This window comes from Myotis brandtii, unplaced genomic scaffold (assembly GCF_000412655.1).
Source record: "Myotis brandtii unplaced genomic scaffold, ASM41265v1 scaffold4, whole genome shotgun sequence".
In the NCBI taxonomy this organism is placed as follows: Eukaryota; Metazoa; Chordata; class Mammalia; order Chiroptera; family Vespertilionidae; genus Myotis; species Myotis brandtii.
In genome coordinates this window covers 2,496,715-2,520,514 of record NW_005365371.1, presented here as the reverse complement: position 1 = coordinate 2,520,514, position 23,800 = coordinate 2,496,715, and the positions used below count along the sequence as shown (strand labels likewise).

At 37.4% G+C, this 23,800-nt stretch overlaps 1 protein-coding gene across 5 annotated transcripts in view; it reads left to right on the top strand.

The window, feature by feature from the left end:
- Positions 1–23,800, top strand: part of ZNF148 (zinc finger protein 148) — a 144,610-nt gene that overhangs the window by 103,793 nt on the left and 17,017 nt on the right. For 4 of the 5 annotated variants that reach the window (XM_014545259.1, XM_005873127.2, XM_014545257.1 and 1 more), the window contains 3 exons: positions 3,577–3,702; positions 14,973–15,096; positions 16,215–16,298. In XM_014545259.1, coding sequence (XP_014400745.1) covers positions 3,577–3,702; positions 14,973–15,096; positions 16,215–16,298 — 334 coding nt within the window. Of the gene's footprint in view, positions 1–3,004; positions 3,055–3,576; positions 3,703–14,972; positions 15,097–16,214; positions 16,299–23,800 lie in introns of those variants that run through there. The other variant, XM_014545260.1, reaches the window with a different exon arrangement.

Sequence of the window (23,800 nt, the reverse complement as noted above, 5' to 3'; positions counted from 1 at the left end):
CAGTGTGCCTTGTATTTGAAAATGCAAGTACTACTTTCTATATATGTCAAAATAACTAATAGGCTCAGATACATTGTATTAATCTTGTTCACTGCATATAAAGGCTCATCCTTGGTTTGTGAATAATTGGTATTTCAGAACTTATTTGTGCATTTACCTTAAACTCCACTTGATACTTTTTCTAAAAAGATTTCCTGTTTCCCCTGTTTCTTATTGCCTCGTGCTATATTTTCATGGTTTCTTTGCAATCTGTAAGCTGACAGAAGTGTTGGAACTACTTTAGTGCTACTGCAAAATAGGACAGAGCAGTTCAACAGATGCTTATAGATGGTCTGCTATCATTTCTCCTTGTCTCATATTTAGCCCAAGTTTGTCACTTTTAGTTCCCATCACTTCAGATGGTAGTAACATGTTTGAATGTTCCAAATAATGATACCAGAAGAAGCTATAAAAAAATGATCACTAGTATTCTATAACCTGATGGAATTATTGGCTGAATAATCATTTACATCATGTTTTTGTGCCAAGGTTCTCCTTGATTTGCGATTCTCATACTGCCTACATTCCAAGGATTTATGCAAGCTTTCAGTTCCTTATTTTATTAGTCTGAAATCCCTGGTTTATGTTGCATTTTCCTCATGAATCTCACACACTGTATCTTCCAACTTTACACAATAAATCTGTAAGATGTTTATAATCTTTTGCATCTTTTAAAGTGTATTTTATTTATTTATTTAATATTAATGTTTTATTTAAATTCTTTGTTGTTTAAAGTATTACATATGTCTCCTTTTTCCCCCATTGACCTCACACCAGCCGTTCCCACCTCCCAGCACATGCCCTCACCCCCTTACTTTCTGTGTCCATTGGTTATGCTTTTATGCATACATATCATATAAGTCCTTTGATTGATTTCTTACCCCCCCTTCCCTCTGAGGTTGGACAGTCTGTTCAATGCTTCTATGTCTTTGGATCTGTTTTTGTTCAGCAGTTTATGTTGTTCAATATATTCCACAATGAGTGAGATCATGTGATATTTATCGTTCTCTGACTGGCTTATTTTGCTTAGCATAATGCTCTCCAGGTCCATTCATGCTGTTGCAAGTGGTAAGAGTTCCTTCTTTTTTATAGCGGCGTAGTATTCCATTGTGTAGATGTACCACAGTTTTTTAATCCACTCATCTGCTGATGGGCACTTAGGCTTTAAAGTGTATTTTTAAAAATGTAATCATTTTACTTCCTGGATTATTATCAAGGATTTTTTTTTAAAGCTTATGAACAACATAAACTTATTTCTCATGTTCTGGAGGCTGGAAGTTTTAGATCAGGATGCCTGCATGATAGGGTGAGGGGCCTCTTCCAGATGAATCTTCTGGTGTCCTCACATGGTGCAAGGGTCAAGTGTTTTTTAAAATATGTAATCTTTAAAATTTTTAAATATTTTTATTGATTTCAGAGAGGAAGGGAAAGAAGGGGCCGGGGGAGAGAGAGAGAGAAAGAGCGAAACAGAAACATCAATGATGAGAAAGAATCACTGATTGGCTCCTTTCTGCATGCCCCACATTGGGGATTGAGTCTGCAACCCAGGCATGTGCTGAGAATCAAACTGTGATCTCCTGGTTCATAGGTTGACATGCAACCACTAAGCCACGCTGGCTGGGCACAAAGATCAAGCATTTTTAATATTTCAACTCATAGCTTCTTGAGTTGAAAGTTTTTTAGTTTTAAGATTCTTCTGTTTTCATTTCAAAGATAGATTGAAAATGTGGCAGTGGATGACTGAACACCATCAATTCCTTATGAGAATTGACACTACCATTAGTGACCTTAGAACCCTGTGTACATTAAAACCTCATATAAGGGACTAATTCAGGTGCGGGGTGTCTGTTAAAGCTGAAAGTCCATTCTATATAATAAAAGGCTAATATGCAAATTGTACCTTCAACCCGGAGTTCAACCAGGGGGCGGGGCTGGCCAGCCAACAGCCTGCAACCCCTCCCCTGGCCAGCCCGGCCCTGATCACCCCCCCCAATCGGGGACGGGGCCGGCCAACCTCCCGTAGCCCCTCCCCCCAGCTGGCCCGGACCAATCAGCCCCGATTGGGGCTTGCTGGCCAGACCCCACCCTTGCACAAATTCGTGCGCCAGGCCTCTAGTTATATAATAAAGTATGTTTTCCAAATGGGTATATTAAAAATTTGACAAATTAGTTAATTTATCTGTTTTTACTTATGTAGACACATTTGTGTCATTAAAATTAAGTATGTGTGAAAAGTTTAATTTCACAGAAAAGTTTCCTGCATGTATTACAGTAATTTCAAATACATACTGAATAGGTCTGATAAGTGAGTCTACTCACCAGACACTGTGAGTAAACACGTGCACATGGCTAGGGCGTGGCTTAGCGTAGGCCAGAACATCATCCAGCACAAGCTAAAACTGCAGTAGGAAGTCACACCACTGCCACTCGAGATAACAGAACTGGTTCCTACTTGAGTGGTGGGTGTGATCATTCACTACACATTGTTTATGAGCGGTGACTCTTGGATTTAATATATAGACTATAGTTGTAGATATGTAATATTTACATTGGTGAAATTACTACAGTTCTTTTACTATAACATATGGCCTATTTGCTAAAGTTTGTTAAAAATAACAGTGACTTAACAAAAAAAATAACCTGTTAATTATAAGCAAATCTTGGTTAAAAGCATTTTAAAATTAATAAGATGTTAATTTTCATCTATGACTTATGGATTGGAAATTTTGTCTGTTGAATCCAGAGTCCATTAAATCTAGGTCGACAAAATTGAGGGTTTACTGTATTCTTTTTTAGGACAAACAGCTCTTCATATCTGTGAAAACTGAGATCTGAAGATAGATAATATTGTTGATATCTTAATTTTCTTGTAGTAGTTCTATATTTATTGTGTAGTTAACATCATGCCTTGCGCATAGCAGGCAGCCTAAAACCATATGCAGTTCCATAAACATATTTGGTAATGGTTTACTGGAGAAGCCAGGAAAATACTGGTTAAAAGTATTGTGCTTAAAGGTAATTGGATTTTCATTATTTGTCTTACCTTTCTTTTGATGTGATTACCTTTTAGAATTTTGTTGTTTTCCTGGTATTTTGTAAATTGAGAGACAGCCCATTGTGAAGTCAAAATACTCCTTTTATCGCCGACTATTTTGTTGATTTTTTTTTTGATTTAACCTTTTTAGTGTGCTTTTAACTTTAACATCACTTCTCTTAAATGTGGGAATGAAATTGATGTTTCTGTTGACTTCCACTTTATTCTGGTAGGTCTTATAATCATCTTTTCCCAAGACTTCTTTATTGTTTTTTTCCAGATAATTGTTTGTAAAATCTTAGTTTATATACTCTTGATTCTTATTTTTCAGTTACCTATAAATGAATTCTTCAATGAGCTATTTACTTGCATACACTCATAGATTATCCAGGGAGCCATATTTATGTAGGGTTAGCAAAGGATTAAACATGCAGTGTTGTTTTGGGTTTCTTTTTGTCACAATGGACTTTATTTCTAAAATTGGCTTTCTTTTTTTTTAACAGATAAGTGTAAAGCAGGAAATTACTTTTACTGATGTATCTGAGCAACTGATGAGAGACAAAAAACAAATCAGAGAGCCAGTAGACTTACAGAAAAAGAAGAAACGGAAGCAACGTTCTCCTGCAAAAGTAAGAATATATTAAGGTGGTGGTCCCTAACCTATTAATCCCAAACTGTTGGTTAATCATATGGGCAGGAATGTGACTGGTCCATAAGGCAGCTGTATAAAGTATCATATGGGTTAGTAAAGTTGGAATGTTGCATTAGCTTCACTAGGAGGAAGGGGTGCATGCCTGCATGGAGGTGGTGGGCCATTGCTTTAAATTTTTTCACTTTGCTTTCACTATGTCTTTTTTCTAAAAGCAAAATTTTCTTCCCCTTTGTCTCTCTCTTTAAAATCTGGCAGATGATATGCAGTGGCCTGCTTTTCATTTATATTAATTTTACTTATTTTAATATTACGGTTTTAGGAAAATTTAGTATTGATTTTTCATCAGAAAAAGGTTGTAAAATACCTGTATTAGAATAGAATGTAAGCCTAGCCAGTGTGGCTCAGTGGTTGAGTGTTGACCTATAAACCAGGAGGTCACAGTTTGATTCCCAGTCAGGGCACAGGCACATGCCTGAGTTTTGGGCTCAATCCGAGTAGGGGGCAGCCGATGAATGATTCTCTCTCATCATTGATGTTTCTCTCTCCCTCCCCCTCTCCTTTCCTCTCTGAAACCAATAAAAAGTATGTATATGAATAGAATGTAAGCTTCATGAGGACAGGGACTTCATTTTCTTCACAGGTATATCCCAAGAGCCTGGAATAGTAGGCACAATAAGATACTCAATAAATACTTTTGGGTATACTTTCCTCATATAGTGAAGAAGGCTTTTTAAAATAGATCATATTATAACATGACCTCTTTATTTTTTGATGGCTAATTGTTTTTGCATATGTGATTTAAATTATAATTATCATTTATATATTTGTACTAGAGGCCCAGTGCACGAAATTTGTGCACAGAGAGGGGGCTTTCCCTCAGCCCAGCTTGCACCCACTCCAATTGGACACCCCTTTCACAATCTGGGCTATAAACCCCCGGCAGCCGATGAATGATTCTCGTCTGATTGCCCCTAACCCCTCTGCCTGCCTGCCTGCCTGATCACCCCTAACCTCTCTGCCTGCCTGCCTGATCGCCCCTAACTGCCTCTGCCTGCCTGCCTGATCACCCCTAACTGCCTTCCCCTGCCGGCCTGATCTCGCCCCCAACTGCCCTCCCCTGCCGTCCTGATCTCGTCCCCACTGCCCTCCCCTGCCAGCCTGGTTGCCCACAACTACCCTCCCCTGCCGGCCTGATCTTGCCCCTAACTGCCCTCCCCTGCCAGCCTGATCTCGCCCCTAACTGCCCTTCCCTGCTCGCCTGATCACCCCTAACTGCCCTCTCCTGCCAACCTGATCTCCCAACTGCCCTCCTCTGCCGGCCAATTTGGTTCTGATTAGTCAATTTCTATGCCAGTCAGTGTCAAAAGCTCCGCCTCCTAAGCAGCCATTGGCTCCTTACATTCACCCAGATTTGGTTCTGATTGGTCAATCTCTATGCCAGCCATCATCTCTGGGCCTATCAACGGGGCCTGATCAGAAAGGTGGGTCTGATCAGCAGCCCTGGTGGAGGCCTGAGAAATGGAGGCCCAGCTGTTGGCCTGGCCAGGAGAGAAAAAGAGGCAAGTTCTGATCAACGCCTGCCACAGCGGCTATGGATCAGACCCTGCCTCTCTCTGCAGGCCTCTCTCCAGGCCTGATCTGCAGCCCCCTAGGCAGTCAGTGCTGGGTCAGGTCACCCACAGTGGCCCCAGTCAGTGCTGGGTCGCTATAGCAACCCAGCACTGACTTCCGGTCTGGTGGAGCCTTCGGTCATTACAACCCTGGCTCTTTATTATATAGATACTTTTGGACTCCCAGTGGTATGCTGGAACCAGTTGGGACTGGCTTGCCAGAGCTAATTGCTGAGTTTTCAGGAATTTTGCAAGCCAGGGCTAAAACCATTGGTAGATTAAAATTAGCCACAGTGAGAATAATTACACCACGGAAATCATTAAACCCTTCCCAGCCCCATGACTTCTTAACCTGTTGTTAAACATTTACCTACATACCACTGCTTTTTGGATACATAAGTGTGCCTGTTAGAGAAAAGTTTGAAAAATACAGAGATTAAAATACCCATAGTCATGTTTCCTAGAGATAACCTTAGTTTTCTGCCATATTCCCTTTCTATTTTCAAATTTGTAGATATGTAGAATTTCCAGATTTTTTTTTAAATATATTTTATTGATTTCTTACAGAGAGGAAGGGAGAGAGATAGAGAGTTAGAAACATCGATGAGAGAGAAACATCGATCAGCCGCCTCCTGCACATCTCCTACTGGGGATGTGCCCGCAACCCAGGTACATGCCCTTGACCGGAATCGAACCTGGGACCTTTCAGTCCGCAGGCTGACGCTCTATCCACTGAGCCAAACCGGTTTCGGCAAATTTCCAGATTTTTAACACTTGAAGTGTGTAAGCTATTTTTACATTTAAAGTTATTAATGGTTTTATAAGGATATTATTCGCTACATAATTTTATTTTGTCATATGGTGATGCTCATAGCTTATGGTTTGCATCCCATGTATGATTTGGGCAGCCAGGTACACCTAATTGTGCCTTCCACCCCCCACAGTTGGCTGGTGAGGCTCTATGGGGCCTTTGGTGGTGATGTTGGCTCCTTTGACCTACATTTGGACACCACACCCTAGTCTAAAGGCCCAGGCACTAACCCCCTGCTACTGTCCTGGCCAGACCTTGGCTTTAGCATCAGCTGCCCCATGCATCTTGCCCAGATCTTCAAGACTTCCACACTGTGTGGACTCTTACAGGCGACAGATGGCCCCTTTGGTAGTTGCCTGGGTCATAGCAGCCCCAAACCTTTCCTTGGGATATGTCTGCAGGATGTATGTCGTACCCATGGCCAGCACTTTTGCCTCTGTGATGCCCTTACAGCCTATACGGCAGCCTGCCAGGAGACTGCGATCCCCATGTACCCTGGAGCGGCCCACACTTTACCATGAGTGCTCTTGCTGGGTCTGAGATACACCCAAGCAGGTTGTGGCCTGACAGGAAGAGCCTTGTCTCCTGATGGGGGATCAGAAAAGTCCTAACGTATGAATGGATTTGGCTGAGGAGAGTGTATGGGAAGAAAATCCAAGGGAAAGGAAACTGTGATTGCAAAGATCTGGAGGTTGGAAAATATCAGTGGGAAGCTACCCTGACTGGGGCAGGAGGTAATCGGATTATGTGAACCCTGAGAAGAAGAAGAAAAAGGACACCTACTAAGAAGGGCTCCTGGTGGCTAATTGAGCTCAAAGAAAAAAAACAGCCTTTTTTGCACAAGGGCCTCTTACACAGAGTGCACTTCACGGAGAAGCCTCTGCACATTAAACTGCCTGCCTGCCTACACTGTCTATATAATATTGTTTTGATGTATCACATGATATTCAATTATTGCTTTGTTGTTGGAAAGTTGTATTCTCTTCAAATGTTTGTATATAGATATTTGTGCACTCCTGAATCATAGGGCATGAACTTAAAATTTTTTTAAAAAATATATTGATTGATTTCAGAGAGGAAGGGAGAGGGAGAAAGAGAAACATCAATGATGAGAGTGAATCATTGATTGGCTGCCTCCTGCATGCCCCACACTTGGGGATCGAGCCTGAAACCTGGACATGTGCCCTGACTGGGAATCGAACCATGCCCTCCTGGTTCGTAGGTTGATGCTCAACGGCTGAGCCACATTGTCTAGGCATAAAAAGGTTTCTTGATAATGTTACTCCTTCCAGAAATGTACCAGTTGCTACCTGCAGTGGCCTGAGGTGTGTCTGTCCACATTTTCATCAGCCTTGAGTATGAGACTTTTGCTTTTTTTTTGTAGTTTAAGATGGGCATCTCAGTATAGTTTAAATTTTAATTTCTTTAGTTACTGGTCATACTAAATTTGTTGGGTGGTGTGTTTTTTTTTTCATAATCATTGGCATTTTATATTTCATGTTTTCTGAAGTCTCTCCCTCCTCTTTTCTTGGGGGTTAATGTTTTTCTGAGCAATTTATATGATACTTTTTGTTTTTTACGTTAACGAATAAATCAGGTTCTCCATTATAGAACAATACCAGGTTTGGAGGGAAAAACAAATTTCTAAAATGATTGTGATAGTGATTATGCTACTTTGGGTTCACTGCTGATCTATGAGGAATTTATTTCAAGTCTAAAAACACCATAATATATGTAAATGCTACATTTTCTTTGGTATTTTATTACCATGTTTTTCTGGTACTATTCTTGAGTATTATGTGTTCTGAAATTCTGACTAAAACACAGACTATTATAGTAGAGTGTATTTGGTAGTTTGTTCTAGGTGTTTCTAAGTATAGATCAGATTTTTAGAGAGTTTAAGCTATTTTGCTTTTTATTTGAGATAAATTCATTTATAATGTATTATTTTAATATCTAAAGGTATTATTTTAGTATTCATATAATCTCTGCAGTTGCTAGATGAAAGATTTGGCCTAGTCTAAGTATATTTTATGTAAGAAGGTATTTGGGGCCAGTCTTTTCAGGGAATTCTTAGGAAGGTGAAATGACCAGAAATAATGTATAACAGACAAGGGTGTGAGAATAACAAAATCAATTATTTTAAAATTGTTTTGACATGTTACATATAGTGGGACAGAAGGTGGTTGTGGACTGTTTTTAACACAGGTCTGCAGTCTCCAGATAAATGGTTTTTGTATCTGGAGTTTTGGGACTTTGAGGCATAGCCAATGAGTTATTTTATATTTTCTCAGGCATGTGTTTAAAATTCGTACTTCTGATTTTTCATTAAACTCTTTCTGCCCTTTTGTATGAAAAGCCAGGAAAACTTATCTCATGTTTATAAATGATTGTGCTGCTTGTTTTATGTTTCTTAAAAATAATTTGAAATTTATCAAAGAATTATAATTTATTATGCTTAGAAGACTCCACTCTACCCCAGCACTTTTCCCAAATCTTGAATTTTGCCATTATGAATACTTTGATATGTGTCACATTAGATTGGGGATCTGTACAGCAAATACTACTAAAGTAATGTGATAAAATTCCAGTAAAAATATCAGAGCTTCTAATATCCATATAAATGTGGCTCCCTTCCAGATAAGCTTTGTGGTATGAAGTATTGTATTGTTAGGTCATCTTCAGCTGCCATGGATTTTAATTGCTTTCTCAGCCTTTGTCATATGGAAAAGTTTAGTCATCTTAAGGTAGATTTGATACTTGGAAAGTTGCCAAAATCCATTTGGAATCATGTCTATAAAATAAGAGGGTAATCAAGTTAGGGAATGTTATCTAGGTCAAGTTATTAGATACTATCATGGAATAAGGTGTTTTATGAAAGTAAATTTTTCACATAATAAAAGCTTGTCACTTTTATTTTTTTTTAATCTATTTTTATTGATTTCAGAGCGGAAGGGAGAGGTAGAGAGAGATAGAAACATCAGTGATGAGAGAGGATCATTGATCGGCTGCCTCCTGCACGCCCCCTACTGGGGATTGATCCCGCAACCACAACCTGGGCATGTACCCTTGACCAGAATTGAACCCAGGACCCTTTAGTCCGAAGGCCAATGCTCTATCCATTGAGCCAAACTGGCTAGGGCAAAAAGCTTGTCACTTTTAAATGTCAAGCTTAATTTTATTTTAGCCACTTTGATGGAAATCTTTAATGTGTTGTTTTCTTTTTAAATATAGTGCATTTGAACATGACTCAGCTTTTAGTTAATGTTGTAAACATTTTTTATGTTATGTATTGTAATAAGTCCTCTGGGAGGACTGAGACATTAGGGCTTTTTTCCCCCTTATCCTGTAAACTATCGATTGCTAGATTTTGTTTCTTGACTGCTTATAATAGCTTAGCTGTTTCATTCCTTAATGAACATGCTGTTTATTTTTACATTGGTATACCTATGTGGCCACTTAACATTATATTCCATTGCCCCTTTTAGTCTACTTTGTTTTGTTGTGGATTAGGACTACAGAGCACTAAGGTTATTAGAAATGTGTGAAAAGTCTCAGTGGACTTAATTCCATCTCAGTGCATACCTGTCAGTGGCTCTCCATCTTGGCTCTGCATTAGAATCACCTGTAGAGATTTTCCAGTTATATAATCAGGCCCCATCCCTATTGGTTCTTATTCAGTGATTTCCATTTATACTTTTGAGTCCAAGGTGATTGTGATTTATATTAAAGCTTGAGAATCTCAAGTCTTGATAGTAGAAGTTTTTGGAGAAAATGAGGTATTATCATCTGACTTTGCTATTGACTTGTTAGGTGCTTAGGAGATAACGATTCCCACCCCAGAAGATTTTATGAGGATTATTGAGTTAACAATGAACTCTAAGAATACTTTTCAGTAAAATATAACAATATTTTCTTAATCCAGTATTGTATACATTTTATAGGTCTTTCAAAATCCCTAGTAATTTAAAGAAATAGAGCAGAGTACTTTTTAATTACTTCTCCTTATTTTGAAATGTATCTTCTTTTTTACTCTCAACAAATAATTTTCATGTCTATGATATGCCAGGATCTCTTTCCAAATAAAGGAACTGGGTTTGTTTTTATAACACTGTAGGTAGTCTGAATAGAAATTGATTATTCAAAGTTAGGCTGAACTCAGGAAGGAAGAGAATAGTCCACAAATCAGACTGATTATAAATTATATAGAGAATCCTTTCCTGGCAATTTATTATACATCATTGGTTCCCAGGAAAGATTTGTGATTTAATATAACAAAGATTTAAAATTGAATGATATAAAATGAGGAAAATTTAATTAAAAGCAGCAGAGAAGTAGATATACTAGGCATTTTTTATATATTGTCCTTATATGCTAACGTGATTGTGGAAGAAGTGGCTTTGAAGATGAAGTACTGATTGTAAGACCGGGGGTGGAAATAGGAAATAATACTTAAGAGAAAAATGAAGAAAATTAGTAAAAGAAGGTGTTAGTATTTTATTTATATAATTTTCCCATGGAGTTATATATACTAAGTAAACAATTTTTTTTCACAGAACTGAACTTCAATTTAAAAATATTTAATTCAAATCTTTCTTTAAAAATGTCACATACATTTCTGACTAATACTTAGAAAACATGAGAAACAGAGCCTTTTCTAAAATTCAGGGTCGTTATGTTGAACATCTGTTATTGTACCATGCTTATGATACCATGTATTTCATGATCTGGCACTGTCAAAAGCTTGCTATTTAAAAATGAAATTTGGTAATATGTAAAATCTAGTACTGAGAGACAATAAAAATCCTGAAGAATGAAAGAAAGTGACAATGTGAGGATGGGATTTTAGAGATAACTAAGACGGTTAAAATATGGTGGCTATTGCTCTGGCTGACTTTGTTATTTTATTGTATGACTTTGGGGATGAATTGTTCTTCCATTTCTATTTGGATTTGAAGAATAAAGAGAATTTTAGAAGATCTCTCTTCCTACCCCATTTCAGTAAAATAACTGATAGTAGGTGAGAATTTTAAACTGTTTTCTCTAAATTGTCTTTTGATGGTTTAGAGCAGGGGTCCTCAAACTATGGCCCGCAGGCCACATGCAAATACTACAAATATTGTATTTGTTCCCGTTTTGTTTTTTTACTTCAAAATAAGATATGTGCAGTGTGCATAGGAATTTGTTCATAGTTTTTTTTTAAACTATAGTCCGGCCCTCCAACGGTCTGAGGGACAGTGAACTGGCCCCCTGTTTAAAAAGTTTGAGGACCCCTGGTTTAGAGATTTAGATTGATTTAAGAATGTATGATAAAATATATAATCGTTATTTTAAAATATGCTTTAATGATTTTAGTAGTTCATAGTTGTAGTATATTTAGCATAGAATGGGAAAATCTCCTCCACCTTTTAAGAGAGCAAAACTTCTCACTGAGGGTGTCAGGTTTCAGTTATTCAGTGGCACTGACACTTGACAGAAAAATCTCTGAATTGAATAGGCAGAGTTTAGTGCTTTGCCTGACTAAATAAAGTTGGCATATTATTTAAGATAAGTCACTATATATGTATAGGTAACTAGCTGGGAATACATTTGGCTCAGAACAAAAACATACCTTCTAATGGACCATGAGATAAAGAGACCAGATTAGTTGAGTTCCATTTGACAGTGAAAAATTCTATTTTAAATTTATTAAACAATTAAGAAAAATACCAGCATGTTGAGTATTATTTATACTATTACTAATTTCTCCCCTCTTGATAAAGCCTGATTACTTGTTCTTTATTATATACCATTTTCTTCAAAAGTATCAGTGACAGGAGGCAAGATAAATCATGTGGAGATATAACAGACACCTTGGAATTTAAATTTCAAATTCTTCAGTTGTAATGTTCTTTTGTTGAAGGGAAAAAAGAAAAGCAATCACATTCTACTAAAAGATCTGGAAAAAGGGGGTGTGAATAAGAAAAAAGAAGCTAAATCTATATCAAAGAAGAAAATTTTGCCTGTATCAATTTGCCACTTCTGTTCCACTAAGGGACTTTGTTCTTTGCATACTCACCTCTCTGTGGCACTACTTAGTGACTCAGAAAAATTGAAAAGTACTACTTCTTGCACAAAATTTTTAGAATAAACTGGTAAGCTTGTGAGGATGTTTGGTATGGATAGCAGGTAGCCACATCAATAGACATGTATAGGGTCTCACTATGTTCCAGACACCATTTTGGACATTGAGTTTATAGTGGTGAGTAAAACAGACAAAACTAGGTAATTACATTTAAAACAGATTACAAATTTGAAGAGGCACTGGTGGTAATCTGAGGCAAGGTGAATTTTACTTTTTGTCCTTTATGCAAATATATTTGTTACTGTAGTCTAAAAAGAAAAGGAAAAAAAGGTAATTAAATATAAAATGCCTAAGAATTTGATTTTTCTGTCTTTGAACTTTATAAATATGCTAGATTTTTTAGTCTGCTATTCACAAGCCAATGTTAGCTGTTTCATCCATAAAATCCACCTTGAATTAAGGCTTGAATCCACAGTGAAAAAGGCAGCATTACTTCTACTGACAGACAGCAATGACGTAGAACTCCTTAACTCTTCATAAAAGGGCTTTGTACTGATTAGGATTACATCCGTTTCACATCAAGAAACTTGGGCCAGATTTGTTCCTGACAAAGCCTTTCCTTGCAGTAGCTATGTATGCCACAGAAAGCCATTGAACTGCCATTTTTTTTTTTTTTGGAACATGGGTCTTCTTATTAACATATGTGATAAAATACTGTAGTATATTGTTTTTAGTTCTATTTTATATAAAATGCTTAATTTTTTTAAGTTAGAAATATTTTGAGTCATATTTTAAAACTTTTTGTGTTTTTGTTGTTTTGCACAATGTTAACTTGCATTTTATTTTGTGACTTAGAAGGCTTGAAAAAACTTTTAACTGACTAGCGATGAAACTTCATTCTCACTGACTCTTCAGGAAGCTGTGACACCCACTTCCGTCCCGCTGCCAAATGTTTCCCTCTGACTTTTGTGCATAAACTTGGAAGCATTGTTGACCACATTGGCAGTTTGCCCAGAACCCAAATGCCCTGTATAATTGGCGTTATAATTACCATTGATTTACATACAGTGTGGGTGAATTGTCTTCCTAAATTTAAAGTAAAACAATATTTAAAAAAATTTAAAGCCTCTTTTCCTTATCTACTCCCTTTTTCTAGGGTTGAGAAGTGATCATAGCTGTGCATTTACAGGCCCTAATCAGTTTCCAAAGGCCTTTGTATTCTTAAGACGTTTCCTAGATTTCTCCACCCTGTGTGGACTCAGCTCCTTGCCCCCACTCTTTATGCCCCCACTTCCAGTATTGCTTGCCTCTCACTTGCCAGGCTCCTCTTGATCTTATCTCCTAGTTTTATTTGCTTATCTTCAAATCATGTTCTGCCATCTCTCTTCTCTCCTCAATAACAAAAAAAGGGATCATTGATTATTTTCACTCTGCCACTTGTCTGATGAGGGAGGCAGTTTAATGTTGCTCGTTGAACAAATGGTTGATAAATTGGAATACATGAAACCTAAATGTGGCTTCTCTCCGGCACTGTCCAGACCATAATGTTCTCAACCTTAAGAAGCCCAGGGAGATAAGGTTGATTTCTTTGTCAGCTATCTTCCTTTCCCATACCCATTCAGATTTATTTATCTAACAAATATTTTTAGGAATATGCTTAATAATAGTTTAATAGTCCTAGAATAACCTTAAAGATGCTGGATTGAACCAGACTCTAAAATCTATCCTTGGATGAGTTGAAAACTTTGTTTTCTCATCTTAAAAAAAAAGAGGAAAATGTAATACGTAAGCATTTATGTTGGTTTAGAAAAGTGTATTAAATATATTCAGTGTAAAGTCGCTCTCCCACCTTATCTCCTACCTGCCTTGTTCCCCAGCCATCACAACTGAGGTTATATACATTTTATGTACATCCTTCTCAAGTAGTTTTTATGTATATACAAACGAAATATACACGTACCTATGTTACTTTCATATACAAAAATAGAAGAATTATATACTGGATTCTAAACCCTGCTTTTTATTTGTTTAGTTAATTAGTTAATCAATCCTCACCCGAGGATGTTTTTCCCATTGATTTTTAGAAAGAATGGAAGGGAGGGGGAGAAACAAGAGAGAGAAACATTGCTGTAAGAGAGACACATTGATTGGCTTGCCTCCCGCATGTGCCCCAGGATGGAGCCTGTAACCAAGGTACATGCCCTTGACTGGAATCAAACCCAGGATCCTTTAGTCAAACTGATGCTCTATCCACTGAGCCAAACTCACTAGGGCTAAACCTTCCTTTTTTTTACTTAGTAAATCCTGGACCTCTTTCCATATAAGTAATAGCTTTCTCATTTTACTTTATGGCCATGTAATATTAAATTGTATACATTTTTGTGACTTACTTAACCAGTCCTATACTGATTGATATTTATACTATTTCTAAAACATAAGACTTTCGTTCTGCGTGAGAATTTGTGAGAAATTGAAAATAAAACTATACTCACGCTAACAGAACACTTAAGCACTCTTAGACATCAGTGTTGGAGAACTAGCTTCTAAGGTTTTATTAGTGATCTTTACCCATTCTGAGTCACACTGTTCTTTACAGTTAATGATAACATTATTCTAACAGCCTTTTCAAAATTATTAGGAAAAAATATTTCATAATCATTGGTGACCATTGTTTGCATTAAAAGGCATTATCTTTTTTATAAATTAGTGTTACGTTTTTAAAACTTCTTTCTTTTGTTTTTACCCTTTTTTTTTTGGACTAGATTCTTACAATAAATGAGGATGGATCACTTGGTTTGAAAACCCCTAAATCTCATGTTTGTGAGCACTGCAATGCTGCCTTTAGAACGAACTATCACTTACAGAGACATGTCTTCATTCATACAGGTATTTCTTGAATTAAAATGGGCTTATGGCCATTAAAATTACCTTTGCTATTTTCATCTTCGTGTAAATGTCATTCATTCCTAAGACCATAGCTAACCTGGCATTTCAAATTAGAGATTTCATAAGGCCAGAATGTGGGAAGGAAACCAGAGAAAACTTTAAATGAGAAAACAATTAGCATGGATGTGCAATATTAATTAATCTTAATTGGACACTTAATATGGCTTAATGTGTTCATTTTAGCTAGAGAAACAGTTAAAGAATGTATTATTGAAAGCCTGTCAGCATTTATTTTTCTAGGCAAAACATCCAGAAAGAGTTTGAAATATGAATTTGGGAATCGAAGATTAAAAATGATAATTAACATGAAGTTGTAGAGGGCAGAACTAAAAGACTAGATCTTTGTGGGAACAGATTAGACATGTAGATTGAATTAAGGGGGTGGTGGGGGAGAAAGTAATAAGGTCATTTTGATGAACTAGGAAAATACTGTTGTCCCAGAAGACAAAAATAGAATACCAAACAGAATATGATCAACAATGGTACAACCTTCAGAGAGGTTAGAGACCTGAGAAATAAACACATTAGAATAAATAGCAAGGAGATAATGAGTAGCTTTTAAGAAAGTAGAATGTAGGGTTAAAGCACAAGTGGGTAGTGAAGCGTTTGAGATACAGGATAAACTCTTTTAAGAAGGTGTGGTAAATGAAGGGGAGAAAGTAAAGAAGGAAGGTTTCAGGATTTCTGGAAAGTTTCTTTGCACAGAGCAGACCAAAGAATACTTTCCTTAAAAGGACAAGCTCCAGCAGAGAGGAAACATTTGAAGGATGTTTAGAAAGTGCTGAAGGTTCTAGAGAAAATAAGTAAGGCATAAAGTGATGGTTGGCCACAGAGAACAATGTGGGTGGGTCTTCTGCAGATAAAAAGGAAGAAAAGATATTTAAGACACTAGATAACCTGTAAAATTCTGTTAAATTAATGAACAATTTAAAACATTTGTATGGATAATTTGGAATTTTCCAGAATTTGAGCTTCTAAGATTTATCTTTCCTCATAAATAGTAACTATAAACTGTGTTTTATCCAGTAACTAATTTGTGGATGTGAAATTATTTTAAGGCGAAAAACCATTTCAATGTAGTCAATGTGACATGCGTTTCATACAGAAGTACCTGCTACAGAGACATGAGAAGATTCATACTGGTGAGTGTTGCCACCCTTACTAGGGTCATTAAAATTACCATTTCAGATTAGGGAAGGATTTTTAATGAGTAACAACAGCTTGTTGCCACTTTCATTGATTGGTTTTGTTTCTAAAGAGTATATATCATAGCTCATCTTTTTTTCTTCTTTTAATAAATCAATGTTAACTATTAAGATTTGGCTTTAGTGTCCAAGCCTAATAATTACCTTGAAATATGGTTTCTAATAACTTAAAATAATTTTAAAATGACAAAAGGAAGTTTTTGTGAAATAGCTGTTTCCTTAGATGTTTAATAAGTTTATAGTAGGTAAAATTATCATTTACATTTATTGGGGACAGGAGCAAAATGTCTGAACCCTAAGATAGCAATACCATTTTTTTCTTACTGTTTCATGTATTTACCTTGCTATATCAAGAAAGTTGTAATCCTAATAAGTTGGAAACTCACTTTTTCAGTTAAGTTGTTAATGATTTAGAAACAAATATTTCGTAAGGTCAATGTAAAGGAACCCACTTTATTTATTTACTTTTAAAATATATTTTTATTGACTTTAGAGAGAAAGGGAGAGGGAGAGAAAGATAGAAGCATCAATGATGAGAGAGAATCATTGATCGGCTGCCTCCTTGCATGCCCCAAACTGTGGACTGAGCTGCAATCTGGGCATGTACCCTGACCAGGAATTGAACCCTGGCCTCCTGGTTCATAGGTTGGTGCTAAATCACTGAGCCACAGTGGATGGGCAGGAACCCATATTAGAGCAAACATTTATTTATTTATTTTTTTTACTAGTTTTATATGTAATCTTGATTTAGTAGACTGCTAACTTTTGACTTTTGAGGTCTCTAAACATGGTAAAAGCTTTTCTTTAGAATTTATTTTCATTGTTTTGCTTTCTGATATAAAAGTAGAGTTGGTTAATTTGTGTAATTTTAATTCTTACATTTAAATAGAATTGAGAATGATGGTGATAGTATATGAATATGAAAAATATTTAAGTTCTTCATATTTCTCTATATTGAGTACTCAAGCAAGTACCTGCTTGGTGTTGTTATTTAGATGTGTTCTCATGGTACTTGCAGTACCTGTGAAAGGGGAGCCTTAGATAGTTTGTCATGTAGAAAAGCAACCTTTTCTGCCCAATAACTTTCCTTACCTTTCTTGGCCCCTAACAAGAAGCATGAATGTGGCTGATCTCCTTAAATAAAACTTCAACTATGCAGCATATTTGTATGCTTTGATGTTCTACTTTTCAAAGATTATTATGCACACCACCCATTTCAGTTTCTTAAGTAAACATTTATTTGTCACTTCCAGATGGAAGGGAGTATATTAGGCACTTTTGGAAAAAGAACAACTTTTTTTATTATGACTTATAGCTAAATTTCTATGTAATAATAAAACCTGATCAGATAATGATAAGTGAAAATGGTTAACTATTTTTGTATGTTCTTAATACCTATTAGATTTTGATGACTCATTCATTCAACAAAATGTTACTGAGCCTTCAGTATTCTTTAGGTATTAGAAATACAGAGGTCATACAAGAAAGTTTTCTTGGAGTTTACATTCTAATGGTAGAGATATATATATGAACAGACACTGTGTTGTAATAAATGGTGTAGAGTTTTATACAAAACTAGAGGCCTGGTGCACAAAATTCATGCACGGGGTGGTGGGGGGTGTCCCTCAGCCCGGCACGCACCCTCTGCAATCCAGGACCCCTCGGGGGATGTCTGACTGCTGGTTTAGGTCCCATTCCTCCGAGGATGGGGCGTAACCCGGCAGTCGGACATCCCCCTCACAATCCAGGACCGCTGGCTCCTAACTGCTTGCCTGCCTACTGGCTTGATCGCCGCCTAACCACTCCCCTGCCGGCCTGATGACCCCCAACTGACCTCCCCTGCCCTCCCCTGCCGGCCTCATGACCCCTATCTGCCTCTGCCTCGGCCCCCACCACTGTGGCTTTGTCTGGAAAGAAGTCAGAAGATGTTTGGAAGATGTCCGGTCTCCCAGTCTAATTAGCATATTACCCTTTTATTAGTATAGATGCTATTGTACCCTGAGGAAGAGCTAAATGTGCTCTTTGTTAAAGGTTACATGGGGAAGGCAACACACAAAAACTATAGGAGGCCCAGTATTACATATGTCTCCTTTTACCCCCATCAACCCCTCTCCGGCCACTTCCAACCCCCAGGACAAGCCCCCACTGCCCCAGTGTCCGTGTCCATTGGTTATGCTAATGTGCATGTACACAAGTCTCTGGTTATCTCCTACACCCGCCCCCTCTCCCGTGCCTTCCCTCTGAAGTTTGACGGTCTGTTCGGTGTTTCCCTGTCTCTGGATCTAATTTTGTTCATCAGTTTATGCCTGTGGTCGGCAAACTGCGGCTCGCGAGCCACATGCGGCTCTTTGGCCCCTTGAGTGTGGCTCTTCCTAAGCCTTAGGAGTACCCTAATTAAGTTAATAACAGTGTACCTACCTATATAGTTTAAGTTTAAAAAATTTGGCTCTCAAAAGAAATTTCAATCGTTGTACTGTTGATATTTGGCTCTGTTGACTAATGAGTTTGCCGTCCACTGGTTTATGCTGTTCATTATATTCCACAAATGAGTGAGATCATATGATACTTATCTTTCTCCGACTGGCTTATTTCACTTAGCATAGTGCTCTCCAGTTCCATTCATGTTGTTGCAAATGGTAAAAGTTCCTTCTTTTTTATAGCAGCTTAGTGTCCCATTGTGCAGATGTACCACAGTTTTTTATTCCACTCATCTGCTGTTGGATACTTAGGTTGTTTCCAAATCTTAGCTATTGTAAACTATGCTGTTATGAACATAGGGGTGCATATGTCCTTTCTGATTGATGTTTCTGATTTCTTGGGATATATTCCTAGAAGTGGGATTACTGAGTCAAATGGGAGTTCCATTTTTCACTTTTTGAGGAAACTCCATACTGTTTTCCACAGTGGTTGCACCAGTCTGCATTCCTGCCAGCAGTGCACGAGGGTTCCTTTTTCTCCGCATCCACTCCAGCACTTGTCATTATAGCCATTCTGACAGGCGTGAGATGGTACCTCACTGTTGTTTTGATTTGCATCTCTCGGATAATTAGTGACTTTCAGCATGTTTTCATATGTCTCTTGGCCTTCTGTATGTCTGCTTTCAAGAAGTGTCTATTTAGGTCCATTGCCCACTTTTTGATTGGATTGTTTATCTTCCTTTTGTTAAGTTGTATGAGTTTCCTGTAGATTTTGGAGATTAAACCCTTGTCTGAAACAGCATTGGCAAATATGTTCTCCCATGCAGTGGGCTTTCCTGTTGTTTTGTTGATGGTTTCTTTTGCTGTGCAGAAGCTTTTTATTGTGATGTAGTCCTATTTGTTTATTTTCTCCTTAGTTTCCATTGCCCTAGGAGCTGTATCGGTAACAATACTGCTACAACGTATGTCTGATATTTTGCTGCCTATGGATTCTTCTAAATTTTTTATGGCTTCCTGTCTTATGTTTCAGTCCTTTATCCATTTTGAGTTTATTTTTGTGTATAAATAAAAAGGTTAAAAAACAACAACAAAAACAAAATACTTTAAATATTTATCTATACATTTATTTTTGGAAAAGGAGAATAGAGGAGAGAGCAGATAGGCTCTAGTATATGATGGAGCCAAGATTCCTGTGTAGGTCTCTGTGACTCCAGAGTACATATTTAAGATCACTACCAATGCTGAATGGGACTCAAAGCAGAACAATTGCTTTTGGCCTTTTTTCGTTTTTCTTGCTCTGCTACTAAGGCTTCCTGTGAATTTGGTAACCTCTAAAAGGGGCTGAAACAAAGTATGGAGTTCCCATGTTAAAGAGAATATGTTAGAAGAAGATAGGAGTTAAGAGGAATCAGGGCAAACCAGTCAGTATCGTTCCTTAACATAGAGAAGTTTCTTTTGAAGAGACTTTTAATTTTACCCCATTGGTCCTGTGTCATTCCCCCATCACCTTCCAGGTGGAACTACTGATAGAAGGGGACTAGATTTTCCTTCTTTTCTTGATTCTTCTTATAGACTACTAGAGGCCCGGTGCATGAAATTGTGCACTCGGGGGGGCGGGGAGGGAGGGTTCCCTCAGCCTGGCGGGAGCCCTCTGGGGATGTTGTGAGCCCAGCTTCTGACTGAGTGGCGCTCCCCCTGTGGGAGCACACTGACCACCAGAGGGCAGCTCCTGCATTGAGCATCTACCCCTTGGTGGTCAGTGCACACCATAGCAACCGTTTGTTCCACTGTTTGGTCTATTTGCATATTAGCCTTTTATTACAAAGACTTTTCTGAAGACAGTAAGATATTTTTGTATTATAATCAAGATACCTGTAAGCTATACTTATCTGGGAATAGATATTTAGAACCACAAATATAATCTCCATTTATCTTTTTGTTCTTACTGTTCTTTCATGTTTTAAATAGCTTTTGTTTTTGGAGGGGCATCCTGCCTTTAAGTTGGCCATGTCAAGTCTTTCTCTCTATAGGCTCTTAGTTTAGAAGAATGCATTGAAGTAATTAGTTATTGCATATGTTTTTTATTTGCATATGTTTATCTATTTTAAATTGTAAAGAAGATAATGAGTCACCTATCAACTGATTCTCAAAGGTTGTGTGCTGAGAATAATTACTAGTTCTTACAGGTTCTATTCTCCTTATGGCCTCCCTCATCCTTTTTATTACCCTGTCTCATGCAGTCTCCCAGCCCCAAGCCCATTCTCTCCTCCATTTACAACATGATTAAAAATCATTACCTGGTTGGCTGCTCTTGCCACCAATAACCTGTCACCTATCAACTGATTCTCAAAGGTTGTGTGCTGAGAATAATTACTAGTTCTTACAGGTTCTATTCTCCTTATGGCCTCCCTCATCCTTTTTATTACCCTGTCTCATGCAGTCTCCCAGCCCCAAGCCCATTCTCTCCTCCATTTACAACATGATTAAAAATCATTACCTGGTTGGCTGCTCTTGCCACCAATAAAGAAATTCTCTGTGGTGTTTAAAAACCAAGAACCTAGCTTGATTTGGTTTTCAAATAGAAATTTTAAACTCAGTCTGTACAGACTGTCACTTCCTTCCTTCTCTTTCCTAAATTTAGGCTAGTCTACAAAATACCACTTTAAGTGAGAGTACTTTTTCATCTCAAGGCTGATCTTTGAAATTCTGGTTAAAGCTTTATTTCTTTAGCATAAGGCATTGAAAACTGTCAAAATGGGATATCCTTGGGATTGCTATTTTTGGCAGTTATGGGAAATTTATGTCTTGTGAATATATTGTAGATCTTTTGCTTATGATATGTTTGGGGATATGGGAGAGAAGGTGAGGACTTGAAGTGAAGGTTGAACATAATGATCCTAATCGATCATTTTGTTTAGGGTCAGAATTACTGCTCAGGTACACACCAAGGTTAAACATTCATCATCACTGGAATATTTGCTTTGTTATCAGGTACTTTTATCTAAAGGGCCTTTTCTTCTGCATTTTCAAATACATATATAGAAGGTTAGAATGACATATACCCAGTTATGTTCTTTTCTAGAGGAAAATCGTACAATTTTATAGCTAAAAATGTAGTAAGAAACACTAGAAAACATCTTCTGAGTAAGCGTGTTTCATGTCTAAAAACATATATTATCCCTTTTCCCTCTTGACTATGATTTTTGCTCACAACTATGTTAAATAGCTGAATAATAGCATTATTATTTTTTTTCTTTTTTGTTAAACCCACCCCCAACCCCCAGCTGCATTATTATTTTTTAAACTAGTTGGCCTAGTGGGTGGAGTCAGAGAGAATGTTGATTCACCCTTGACTTAGTTAGCTCAACACTTTGTATTTCCTTCAGTATGGTTCAGTTATTACTGTAAATTATGGTTTTCTTCTCGTTATTTTGATACCCTAGTTTATGGTTTATTAGCTCTAATGAAGTAGTCCTATTAAGAGAAAATGTTACAGTCCTAGTTAGGGTTTAACTCTTTGGAAGATGAAGGAACTGAATCCTGTTTGTGCTACTGAGAGCGTGGCCTATAGTGTGAGCTCCTGGCATTGTGACTGCTGAAGCCAGACAGCACTGGCATGGACAGAGCTTGCCAAGAAAGATTAAGCAGGGAGGTACAGATTACTGTGACTGACATTCTCTGCTTTAACAAAGCTTTCAGAAACCAGATTTTTTTTTCCTCTGCAAAACTGTTAATAATTCACACTAAAAGATTTGATTACACATAAAAATTGCACACTATATAACAAACATCTCAGTAAAGATAAAAAAGAAATCATACATACACCTATAAATAAAACACTGTACCATACTTAAAGGTTTTCTGTGTTGGGGGGTGGGGGCGGAGAAAGGGGGGTGGGAGTCATCCAGAAAATTAACTCTATTTTAACATTATGCATTAGAACTGAAATGTGGAGAATCAAAGAGGCTTTATAATGTAAGTTGCCTAGTTTTCAGTTAAGTATCTATGTGTATTTTGTGTGTGTGAGTAACCGTTCCCCTCAGATTCATGTAAAATGTTCTTTATTAGTTTATAGTGCCTGTATTTTAAAAAAAAAAATTGCTTACCATTTTGTTTTGACAAGTCTTTTAGTTTAACAGATCTCCAGAAGTGGTCTCATTCTTATTTATGTATCATCATTGAGTGAATACACAACTTGACAAATCGTATAAAGTAGTACAGAACTGGTGCTTTAGCAGTTGAGATGAGCTAGACAATTGAGGATTCAGCTTGGTGGCTTCATGGAAGAGGTAGAACGTAACTGGCCCTATGAGGTAGATTTAGATTTTATAATTACTCCCCTGTGTTACGTGGGAGTCAGGTGTCACCACAGGAACTGTAGGTGGTAGAGCAGAAGCATGATGGAAGCCAGGGCCAGGAGAAAAATCGGGAGTGCACTGATGTTGGGAATCTGGGAACGGATAGGTAAATTGGTGGTAGACATCAATTCAGAAACACACAGAGAGTAGCAACTTAAAAATCAGACAAGCAGACATCAGGATAATTATAGATGCTGGATAACAAGACAAGCAGAGTGTCAGATATACTGGATGAAGAACCAGATGGAGGCAGGTACTTCAAGATAGTTAAAAAACTAGAAATTCCTGATTCCTTACCCTTGTCATAGCTCAGTTACGGAATGCTCTGTATTAGCAAGATTTCAGTCAGGGCTATTGCCTGTGGCTTTTATCCTGCAGTTCAGTGTGGAAAACGTGCACAGATTTCATGCTTGACACTTACTACTTACCTCTCAATAGATCATTGTGCTTGACTTTAACAAAATAAATAGTGTGTTTGAGTGGGACAAAAAAGTGCCAGAAATTCCCAAGAAGTCATCATGATCACAAACCTAATAGTACTGTCAAATTTATTGAGTACCTATTCTCTGCCAAGCACTCTATTAACCACAATACATAAACTATCTTTGTCCTCACAGCAGTCTTGTGAGAAGGGTACAATTATTATTATTAATTAATTAATTAA